Raw genomic sequence first — 12,443 nt, forward strand, 5'->3', positions numbered from 1 at the left:
ACATAGCTATAAATCTGGCCAAGGTTATAAGATAGTAAGTAACCTTACCAGAATTTCAATCCAGACAGTCTGGCTCAAGTTCACACTCTTAGCCAATATGCAACTGCCTTAGTTCCTACATGAATATTTTGAACGGTATGGTAAAGCAAAACTGGACTCTGACCCAACAAACAATGTTCCCTTCTATTCAAAACAACAGATGTTGTCTCGGAAAAAATTATGTAACAAAGTTAGACTCACACTATATCAAAGTTGAACACTTGCTACTATCTTTAAAGGACTAGTTTTTAATTTTTTTCCCTCTCACCACTCCTCCCCACCCCAGCCATCCCCACCTCCCCACCTCAAGCCTAGCCCCCTTTGGCTTTGTCTATGTGTCCTGTATTACGTATGTTCCTGACAACCCTTCCTGTTTTTCCCCCCATTACCCCCTCTCACCTCCCCTCTGGCTCAGATATTCCACGCAGCAATATTTTCACTGATATGTCTGTCCCCCAGAGCAAGGGACACAAAGAAAGAATAATCAAATGGGACTTCATCAAAATAAAAAGCTTCTGCCTGGCCAAAGAAAACATCAGCAAATGAAAAGGGAACTGTATGAAAAAATATATTTGCAAAATCATACCTTGGAGTAGGGTTATATCTCCAAAATATATAAAGAACTCACAGAACTCCACTCCAGGAAGACAAGCATTCCAATTACAAAATGGGCAAAGGACCTTAACAGACATTTCTCCAAGGGGGACATACAGAGGGCGATCCTCAGCGTCACTAGCCATCAGAGAGATGCAAATTAAAACCACAATGAGATATCACCTCACAACCCCCAGAACAGCCATGATAACCGACAAACAACAAATGCTGGAGAGGTTGTGGAGAAAAAGGAACTCTAGTGCACTGCTGGTGGGAAGGCAGACTGGTGAGGCCACTGTGGAAAACAGTATGGAGTTTCCTCAGAAAACTAAAAATGGAACTGCCTTTTGACCTGGCAATTCCACTGCTGAGATTATACCCTAAGAACCCTGAAACACCAATCCAGAAGAACCTATGCACCCCAATGTTCATAGCAGCACAATTTACAATAGCCAAGGGCTGGAAGCAACCTAAGTGCCCATCAGCAAATGAGTGGATCAAAAAACTATGGTACATTTACACAATGGAATACTATGCAGGAGGAGCTCCTACCCTTTGTGACAGCATGGATGGAACTGGAGAGCACTATGGTAAGTAAAATAAGCCAGGTGGGAAAAGACAAATACTGTATGATCTCACCTATAATTGGAACCTAATAAACAAGCAAGCAAAATACAACCAGAGACAATGAAAATAAAGAATTAGTTTTTATCAATTTAGTATTACATAAAGTTCTTTTTCTCCTCTTGGCTCGTCACTAAACAAAAATTATTTTTTTCACACAGATAAAACCTGAGAAAAAATTGCTAAATAGACTGTAACATATTAATATTCTAAAATTCCTGGCAACTTTATATAATAACAAAACTACATATATATTCCTGGCAACTTTATATTAAAAAAAACCTTTTCAGTGCTATCTTTGGCAGCACATACACTAAAATTAGAATAATAGAAGATTAGCATGGCCCCTGTGGAAGGATGACACACAAATTCTTGAAGCGTTCCATATTTTTAAGGTGATTAAAAAGATGAAAAACAGAAAACCCTTTACACACATACGAGGGCATATACACACACACTTTAACACAGAATAAAAACGTTTAAGGGGCAAGCCAAGGAACACAAATAGAGGACCCATGGGCACAGAAATGGGTGGGGGGAGACTGTGTGAGTGTGCGGTGGGGGAATGGGGCAAGGGAGAGCAACGGGGGGGGGGGGGCGCGGGGAAGGCAGGACAACTGTAACTACGCAACAATAAAAAACAAACAAAAACTTTATATAACGAAACTGGCAACTAGATATAATAGCAAATAAATTTGTTACATATAGCTTTCCAGCTCTTAATAGAAATGAAAATAAGTCTCACATGAAATAAAGAATGATTTTTCTTTTATACAGATCACCTACATTTCTTATACCAATCATATCATATTACTTTACATAATAGTAACTGTTCTACATTAAATAAATACAACAATCACATTAGAAATAATTTAAAACACTTCTCTAGAAAAGATGCCATTAAGTTTACCAAATAAGCAGAAAAGTAAATAAATCCTTACGTATGTTGCTGATGTAATTTTGCAATTTCTTTTTCAAAATCTTGAGGTTGATTAGGAATGAAAGAATAATCTGAGAGGTAGCCTGGCGAATTTTCTGACTGATTGAAGTCTCCAAGTTCAGCTAATAAATGGAAGAAAAATATCCACTTTAATACACATTTTTAAATTTCTAAAGCCAAATCAGCAATGTCATGAATTTCATTATATTTCTGGAAGTAAATGTTTATGTTTCTACTGTTACCATTTAAACAAGTTATAATAATGCATATAACATTATTCTAGATCACAAACAACTTTAGAATTTTTTTTCTGGAATCAAAAGTAATTGCTAACTAATTGGATGTTTCATTACATTTCCTCTGCAGCAACTTTTTTCTGTATAATAACATTTCTAAAGGACTTATTTATTTAAAACAATGTATTAGCAACACAGATAATGCAGTTACACATGCTACTTGTCACAAAAGTTGGCTGATACTACCCTGACTAGTGTGGTTCAGTTGGTTGGGCATCATTCCACAAAGCTGAAGTTTGCTGGTTTGATTTCTGAGATCAGGGCACATGCCAGGGTTGCAGGTTTAGTTCCCTGTCGGGATGCGTACAAGAGGCAACTGATTGATGTTTCTCTCTCACATCCATGTTTCTCTCCCTCTTTCTCCCTCCCTTTCCCTCTCTCAAAAAATAAGTAACATCTTTAAAAAAAAAAAAAAAGTGGGCTGATACTTACACTGAACAGCAAATGAAGCCAAAAGGGCAGCAGTATTGTAAGGACAGGGCAATCTAACAAAACAAAACAGAAATGCATACCCTGAATTTAAACACAATAATTTCAAAAGCACTATAATTTACATTATACTATTCACACTTGAAATTTCCATGACTTATATTTTAACTATTGTTATAAATTTATTTGATGAAAGGAATTCATGTTTTATGTAACCATTTTTCAATAGATTTTTTTCAAAGATCACAAATTACTTAAATAATACGGAATTAAGAGTATTTTTAAACCCCATTACTAAGAATTTAAAATAGCCCACCTTCCAGTAAGTATATCTTGTTTAATTTGCAAAAAATACTGGTACCTTAAAAAAGAAAAGATAGTTAGCATTTACTATAATTAAAACATTTAGAGATAAAAAACTGTATAGTTACATTAACAAAATTGAAATATCTAAGTATTTGCTCCTATAATATACATATTAAAGCACAAAAAGATTTTAAAATAAGCTTTCATAAATTTATGAATCCAAGTTTTAAAATTCTTTGATAAATGAAATTTTGTAATGCAAATATCTTGTTTCCTTCCACTAGATTCATTATAAAATTCCTAAAGTTTCTTAAGAGTTACACAATTGAGGGAGAAGATTAGAGAGAAATACTCTAAGAATTGGTGTATGCAGAAAGTAATAGGCCTAGGAAGCACAGCAAACAGACACAGCAGACCAGCTGAAGAAAACCATTATTTCTGCTAATATAGGAAGTGTATGTGTTGATTATCTTATTAGGCTGCAAGAAACTACTAATTATAGAAAAGAACCCTTCCATTTTCATTTAAGAAAGTTCTCTTTGATCAGGAAAAAAACCCCACAAACATATAAGTTCCTTTCCCTACTATTGCTCTACTATTATTAGAATTACCAAGTAGAATTACCAATTTCCTTTAAAATCAACAAATATAAGAGTATCCTATAACAGGAATCCTGAGGTTGCTTACAATATGGCATTGTCCTGTCCCTGGCTAGTGGGTGAAGTCATTCCATCATAAATGTACCCAAGCAAGAACAAAATCACCTGCGCCGTATGTTAACAAAAGACCAGAATTTGTGGCTTTACATGTTTAAATAGGGAATTTACAGACTTTTATTTCACCCCACTACAGAAAGTATACATATTCCAAGAGACAAAAATCATTAAAAATTTTAGTTTTTTGATTAAAGTCATTCAAGAGCTCCATGACAATTCAAATTACCAAAGAATGTAATTAAGGTTTTTTGGGAATCAGATATTGATTAGAATTTTTTTTTAAAGCTGATACAAATATCCTGGCTTCCCATATTTAATAGAGTCCCTGAGGCTTAATACATAATATTATAGAAATTATTATTACTCAATCTCAGACAATATTTTCTATCCAGTCTACTTAGTTTTATAATTAAAATTTCAAGGTTCCTGGTAGAAAACAATTTTATAGTTAGGACTGAAAGGTCATGTATACTCTTGACATAATATTATAAATGCTACACAAATAATACCTATTCATGCCGAATTTTATTTACATACTAATCATTAAGGACTGACAGAGTAGAAACGAGAATAAGCTAAATCTAAACTATTAGTCCAAAACTAAGCCAGCCTGTTATCTTTGGCAAATTATTTAAACTTTGGCTGAGCCTTAGTTTCTGTATTTGTAAAACGAAGTAGCAACACTTGCCTAGTATATGTATCCCAGGGGCCCTAAAATAGAAAGATAAAAGCCCAATTTTTAAAGACAATTAAGAATTAAGACCTTTCACATAGATTAATAATGACTGAGATAAATATAGATATCTTTTTAAGCTGTAAATATAACAAAACTTTTCTAATCCAGATAATAATACCGTAAACTAAACACTAAAAAGATATGAAAATAATGTTATTTGTATTCTCATGATTCCTGAGAAACCTCAAATTCCAATGATGCAGGCAATACTAACTGACATTTACTTATTTTTTAAAAGATTAAAAAAAATACTTGGGGGAGTCAGACGGGAAGGGAGGAAGAAAGAGGAGAGAAACATTGATATGCAAGAGAAACATTGATCAGTTGCCTCTCGCACACCCCCATATAGGGACCTGGCCCGAAACCCAAGCACGTGCCCTGAGTGGAAATCACACTGGCGCAGGCCAGTGCTCAATCTACTGAGCCACAGCATCCAGGGCACTAAAAGACATTTAATCTGGAATCTCTCTAAGTCATTCTTTTTTACCACTAACCTAAAATGGAACCTCAAGGTAATAAGAAGGTGTAGCAGATTTACTGTTTTGTGGGATTTATGCTAGTCCTTACATTTAGCACTGTGGCTAAAGGTGTTTTATTACTAACCAGGACCATCACATTAAAGTTATCTAAGCACTAAATTTTTAAAGGAGTACTTCCTGAACCTGGTAGCATATTTGAATCACTGGGATGCTTGTAATGCCTATGCACAGGTCCCATCTGAGACCTATTAAATCAGTATCTAGGGGTGTGGCCAAGGCAAGAGCTACCCTAAGTGATTCTGATTTGTAATCAGTAGAGAATCACTGATGTACAATATATACTATGGTAATAAAATTAAACTTGCCACTTACCTCACTTTACCAAATAGTTTCAGTTACAAGATTATAAATCCATTATGAAGGATTTTTGAATAATTCATTATTCTGGTGGAAACAAGGATACTTTTCTAGACTGATGGAATGAGTACAAATAATTCCTCGATTACTGTCAAACTTGATTTTACTTTCTTCTACTTCCAGAAGACATTTCAACTTAAATATCAGTGAGACACATTTATTCCTTGATTATGTTTTCAACATGTGGTAAAGAAATCAACACATTCAAGTTCCATTAAGAAATTCAAAGACAGGTTTTTTAGTGAAGTAAATTATGAATATGTCTATAATTGACAATATTTTAATTGCTTATGCTAACAAAATTTTCATAAGTATTCAATACATTAGAAATCCAATTTAAATTTATTGATCTCTTAATTACAAACATGTATTATATATTTAAAATCTGATTACTAAAACATTATAGAATAGTTTGCTACTTGATTTAAAGTTATATATACCAGGAAATAATAAAATGCATTTAAAAATGTTTTATAATTCACAATTTTCATTGATTCAGACTAGTTTCCTTGAAATTCATCCAAAATTAGGTTTTGCTTTTTTTTTAAATCCTTATCCAAGGACATTTTTTCATTGCTTTTAGAGAGAGAGAGAGAAAGAACAACGAGAAAGAAGAATTGGTTGCCTCCTGTACGTGTCCAGACCTGGAAATCGAACCCAAAACCCAGGTATGTGCCCTGACTGGGAATTGAACCCTGTGGGGGTAGCTCAGGACATATGGCTCCTTCATGACCTCAGAGAACAGGTGGTTGCCTGGTCAAAGCAATGAAGGAGGGAGGAAAACAGTCTGTATCTGGAATCCTAACCTTCTCAAAGCCTCTGTTTATCACAACCCTGTAGCATTTTTACACGCTACCACAGCTCTTTCCCCACTGCCACTACTTCCTCCCTAACCCAAATAGCACCAAGGCTGGAGTTTGGGTATGGTTTCTCTCACCTGACCCACCACCATCAGTGTACTTTCCCTATAAAACATGAGTAATAAATAGCATGTCCACAGCATTTCCCTATTTCCTGGTCCTCTGGGTAGTTTTTTCAGAATATCATGAATATAAGTACAACTAATTCCCTGGTCTGGATTCTTGCATTACAAACCTGCAATATTTTGGTAATGGGACAATCCTCCAACCAAGTGAGCCACACTGGCCAGGGCCAAAATTAGGTTTTACTATACTAAAAATCTTGTTATTTTAATCAACAACAACAAACCTGACTAAGAGCTACAGTATTAAACTAAAAGGTATTCATATAACACAATTTTGCTTTTCAAGATAAATTAACTTGGATATTATCAGTTTCAAATATTAGGACTGCCTAATCCAGGGCCTATATATTCTTGAGTTGCCCTATTATAAAAAAAAGGACCCCCTCCCCCACCACACACCCCAACACAAAAACAGAAAAGGACTCTAAAGGATGTTAATCTAATATTTCTTACTTGGTCTACTGAAAACCCTACTTCACAAATACCTGGGGATTGGCAGGTACAGGGAAATATCTTTAATTTATTCTTCTGTTTTTCTACTTTACCACAGTATTCTAAAGGATAACCTATACATTAACATCTAATAGCCTATCCAAAGGTATCTTTAGGTACATATTTTAAATTTGGCACCTATCTTTTAGAATAATTCTCAATGCAGTCACTGACCTATATTCTTATATCTGATACTTGTATGGAAGGTTATAATATGCTAATATCCATTCTGTCTTATTTTGTTAATGAATTACTAATTATGTCTTTCAAGCAACACACAGTTATCATTCAGATTATTTTAATAACAACGGTTACCACACAGATTATTTCCACTACTTCTAACTTAAACAGTTCACCTGACTTTCACATACTATCAGAATGCTCATCTGGGCCATTCTTGTATTTTCAGCCTGCACTTGGGAATCAGCTAATGCGGAGGGCCAACTTGTTATACGCAGATTTCTACTGCAAAGGTGGTTAATGTCCCTAACCTCCACATTTTTCAAGAGTCAACCATATAGAGATTATGGTTTTACATGGGAAAAAAGGCAGGCACAATTCTTACTATGTAGCACTACTTAAATTGCCACATCATTTGATTACTTCAATTAGTTACAGCAAGACTGCTTAACTATTTTTCACAAGTAGAAAATTTTAGTATTTATGTAGCCCAGGAGGCTGCTTGTGGCTGGATGGGGTAGCCCTGGGGTTCCAATCTCCTAAAGCACTCCCAGATGGAAGTATATCCAAGAGGGAAGGAAACTGTTTTCTTTGAACATCTATAACCTATTCAGTGTGCTGCTGGTAAACTCAGAATTATGGCATAGCAATCTATTTTTGCCTAATTAATTACAAAATTTCACAGTAATTTTGACAATATTTTCAAGAAAAATATACTCTATAAACTCACCTTGTGTATTCTTCTTGTAATTTGTTGGGGTCACTTACAAAAAACTTGACTCTAAAGTTCAAATTGTAAGGAGATCCTCCTAGAATTAATAAAAGCAGTTCTAATTAATCAGATTATATTAACCCTTTATCTTTATGAAGTATACTTCCAAAAACATCAAGTAAACATGTATGCTCACTCTTTAGCTGCTTCCTTATTGGTTTGTTTGGATCCAGCCACCTCTGAAAAATAAAAAAATGAGACTGATTTCATTTTTCCTTGAAGAACATAACAGATTCATGCAAACCTGTTTCAATTGAAGACTAATAATAAAAACTGCATTTTTAAAAGGCCTAGGTAGGAAAAAATCATTAACTTACAGATTTTGATATCAAATATAACAAAATTATGTTAGAAAGTACTGAATGTACTTGTGGTGGCTTTAAGACTTTCACATCAAATTATACAGTGTGCAATACCCTCTATTCCAAAAGTAAAAATGCTTAATAATTACTGTAATCTAATGTGATTTCTGTTAATTTAACTATATTATGTAACAGTCTGGCAAATTAAAAAAATTCTCTTATCTCATAAAACTATGCTTGGCCTTATGCTCTCATTCACGCAAAATGTATACATCATGAAAACCTACTCTTAAGAAAAATGTTTTAGTCTTGGCCAGGTAGCCCAGTTGATTAGAGCATCATCCTATACATGAAAGTTATGGGTTTGATTCCTGGTCAGGGCACATCCCTGTGTTCCAGGCCCAGTCATCCCACTGGGATGAGTATGAGAGGCAACCCGTTGATGTTTCTCTACCTCTCTTTCTCTCTATCTAAAACTAACTAAATAAAGTCTTTTAAAAAACCCAACTAATGTTTCTCTCTTCCCCCTTCACCTCACTCTCTAAAAAGTCAATAAATAAAAAATTTTTTTAAAAAATGTTGTAACTTCTACCCTGTTTCTTAAAAAATAAATAAACTACTCCCCCCCCCCAAAAAAAAACCTGCCCTAGTTTTGTAAGAGACAATGTTTAGTTTTGGGAAGGACTGCTTTTTGTGTGTGAGAATTTTAAGTAGCCTCAACACTTCTGAATGCCAGTTAGGCTCTATTTTAGAAAAAGCTAACTGAATTCAGAAAATATTTCACCTACCAACATGTTTCAATTTAAAAAACTGAGGAACTCAAAATAAGGTTATACATGTGGCAGTATTTTCAAAGCACTACACAAATATAAGCGTATATATCATTATTTATAATCCTTACCTCCCATACTTGATTCCATGAAAAGCACATAAATAGATTTTAACAGCAAATGGTTGGGAGTAATCCATGTATCTTTCCATTTCACTACTCCTAACATCCAATATTTCAAATCCAGCTGATTCTACCTTCAAACTATACCTAGAATTTAACAATCCTTCTCCACTTAGTCTGCCACCATCCTTATTTCTGGTGTGGCTCTGGCCACAGCCTCTTAATAATTACTGTCTCTGCTTCTTTTCTTCCACTTTCTACCTCCTCTATCTCTACAAACTAGGGTATTCTTTTAAAACATAATGTCACTCCTTTGCTTAATATATCCTGATAACTTATCAATGCAAGGTCCAAAGTCCTTAGCATTATCTCTTCTTACCTCTTCTATCCCAACTTATTAAGCTCTAGCCATAAATGCCTCCATTCTGTTACTCAATGATACCATCTTAGGGCCTTCAATTCCACATTTCCATAATACTAGAATGTCCTTCTCCAGCTGTACAATGGCTGACTCCTTTTATTACCTGTATCTCAGCATAAATGTTACCTCCTCGGAGAGGGCTTCACTGACCACACTATCAAAAGTATGTCACAAAGCTCCTATTTACTTAGTTATTTTCCAGAAACAGGCACTTATCTAACACTTTTTTCTTCATTATAATATGTTTGTTTTACTTTTTTATCACCCATTTCTTTCATTTAGATTATGAACTCCATGAGGTAAGGGATAAAATCTAATTCATTCAAAGCTGAACAGTCAGAATCTAGCACAGGATGTGGCACATAATATCTATTAAAAATATTTCATGAAGAACTGATTACACCTGCTGAATAACTCAAGAAAAAGTCAAGAGGGGATGGGGTGTTTCTGTGGCAAAAACAGGCCCATTTTCTCTCCTATTTAATAAACTTGTTTCCCCTACACAACCACACATTTATCCACATTCACACCCATCTATTTATTAATCTACTGATTTTGTATTTCGCATTTTAGACTAAGAGTCATAAATTACTTTTATTTTAATACTTGTCTAAAATAAAAATTTGGGATTAGTCAATCTATCGAAATCCTTCCTTCCTCACTGAGTTCCCCTTAAAAATATCCTGATATCAGAGTTACACATACACTGACATATACAAATACATGTGTTAATCTGACATAGTTAAGAAGGAGTACAATGATGAACACTGGAAAATTTAAGAGACCTCATCAATGATGTCATTGAGATAGGACTTAGGATCTTTCTAGGCTTAAAACAAGAAAATGAAGCAACACTATAATGAACACTACTAGCAAGTAAAGATATTGTTCACAGTAAAAACACATCACTATGTCAAAAGAAAAACAAAGTAAGGAAAAGGAAAACATATAAAGCAGATCTACAAATCAGTAAGAGAAGATCAATGCTAACAGAAAAACAGACAATAAGATAAAAATAGAAAATTGAAAGTTTGTAAGAACTGTAAATTGCATTTCAATATATGAAAAGATATTCAATGTTGATCATAATTAGAGAAATAAAATAGTCTTCATTGCATTATTGCTCAATAACACTGACAAAGATTAAAAGTTGTATTTATTATTTTTAATATTTTATTTTTTTGATATATTTATTGATTATGCTATTACAGTTGTCCCATTTCCCCCCCTTCACTCAACTCCATCCTGCTCACCCCCTTCCCTCCCACATTCCCCCCCTATAGTTCATGTCCATGGGTCATACTTATAAGTTCTTTGGCTTCTACATTTCCTACACTATTTACCCTCACCCTGTCTATTTTGCACCTATTATTTATGCTATTTATTCTCTGTACCTTTCCCCCCTCTTTCCCCTCCCACTCCCCTATTGATAACCCTCCGTGTGATCTCCATTTCTGTGGTTCTGTTTCTGTTCTAGTTGTTTGCTCAGTTTTCTTTTGTTTTGGTTTTAGGTGTGGTTGTTAATAACTGTGAGTTTGCTGTCATTTTTACTGTTCCTATTTTTTATCTTCTTTTTCTTAGATAAGTCCCTTTAACATTTCATATAATAATGGCTTGGTGATGATGAACTCCTTTAACTTGACCTTATCTGAGAAGCACTTTATCTTCCCTTTCATTCTAAACGATAGCTTTGGGGATAGAGTAATCTTGGATGTAGGTCCTTGCCTTTCATGACTTGGAATACTTCTTGCCAGCCCCTTCTTGCCTGTAAGGTCTCTTTGGAGAAATCAGCTGACAGTCTTATGGGAACTCCTTTGTAGGTAACTGTGTCCTTTTCTCTTGCTGCTTCTAAGATTCTCTCCTTCTGTTTCATCTTGGGGAATGTAATTATGATGTGCCTTGTTGTGTTCCTCCTTGGGTCCAGCTTCTTTGGGACTCTCTGAGCTTCCTGGACTTCCTGGAAGTCTATTTCCTTTGCCAGACTGGGGAAGTTCTTCATTATTTGTTCAAATAAGTTTTCCACTTTTTGTTCTTCCTCTTCCCCTTCTGGCACCCCTATAATTTGGATGTTGGAACGTTTCAAGATGTCCTGGAGGTTCCTAAGCCTCTCCTCATTTTTCCAAATTCTTGTTTCTTCATTCTTTTCTGGTTGGATGTTTCTTTCTTCCTTCTGGTCCACACCATTGATTTGAGTCCCAGTTTCCTTCGCATCACTATTGGTTCCCTGTACATTTTCCTTTGTCTCTCTTAGCATAGCCTTCATTTTTTCATCTAGTTTTCGACCAAATTCAACCAATTCTGTGAGCGTCTTGATTACCAGTGTTTTGAACTGTGCATCCGATAGGTTGGCTATCTCTTCCTCGCTTAGTCGTATTTTTTCTGGAGCTTTAAAGTGTTCTGTCATTTGGGCCTTTTTTTTTTTTTGTCTTGGTGTGTGTCTGTTACTTAAGGGGGCAAAGCCTTAGGTGTTCCCTGGGGGGGGGGGGGGGGGGGGTAACGCTGGCGGCTGCGCTGTGACACTGTATGTGGGGGAGGGGCCGAGGGGGAGCAATGGCGCCCGCTCCACTCTCCACCGGATTTTAGTCACTGCCTCCGCTACCTACAATCAAATTGGGCCCCCTGGTGCTGGTTCCCGAGTGGGTGGGCTTGTGCACGCCCTAGGCCCCTGTGGGTCTCTCCAACAACCTCTCCTGTGAGGCTGGGAGTCTCTCCTGCTGCCGCCCCAACCCCCACGGGCGTTTTCAATCAGAGGTTTGAGGCTTTATTTTGCTGTGCCAGAGCCCTGGATTGAGTGGTCTGTTTCGCTCCCCTCCGTTTGTCCCG

At 35.7% G+C, this 12,443-nt stretch overlaps 1 protein-coding gene and 1 non-coding gene across 10 annotated transcripts in view; one reads left to right on the forward strand and one right to left on the reverse strand.

The window, feature by feature from the left end:
- Positions 1 to 12,443, reverse strand: part of PTPN4 (protein tyrosine phosphatase non-receptor type 4) — a 249,822-nt gene that overhangs the window by 139,757 nt on the left and 97,622 nt on the right. For 7 of the 9 annotated variants that reach the window (XM_053918579.2, XM_053918581.2, XM_053918580.2 and 4 more), the window contains 5 exons: positions 8,142 to 8,184; positions 7,964 to 8,063; positions 3,239 to 3,283; positions 2,926 to 2,978; positions 2,199 to 2,319 (listed from right to left, as the gene is read on the reverse strand). In XM_053918579.2, the coding sequence (XP_053774554.1) occupies positions 2,199 to 2,319; positions 2,926 to 2,978; positions 3,239 to 3,283; positions 7,964 to 8,063; positions 8,142 to 8,184 (362 nt within the window). The remainder of the gene's footprint in view (positions 1 to 2,198; positions 2,320 to 2,925; positions 2,979 to 3,238; positions 3,284 to 7,963; positions 8,064 to 8,141; positions 8,185 to 12,443) is intronic. The other 2 variants (XM_071220645.1, XM_053918576.2) reach the window with 1 other exon arrangement.
- Positions 1,547 to 1,649, forward strand: LOC112313198 (U6 spliceosomal RNA). Its single transcript, XR_002975663.1, has one exon. It is a non-coding gene; the product is annotated as a U6 spliceosomal RNA (small nuclear RNA).

Source organism: Desmodus rotundus, chromosome 2 (assembly GCF_022682495.2).
Source record: "Desmodus rotundus isolate HL8 chromosome 2, HLdesRot8A.1, whole genome shotgun sequence".
Taxonomy (NCBI): domain Eukaryota; kingdom Metazoa; phylum Chordata; class Mammalia; order Chiroptera; family Phyllostomidae; genus Desmodus; species Desmodus rotundus.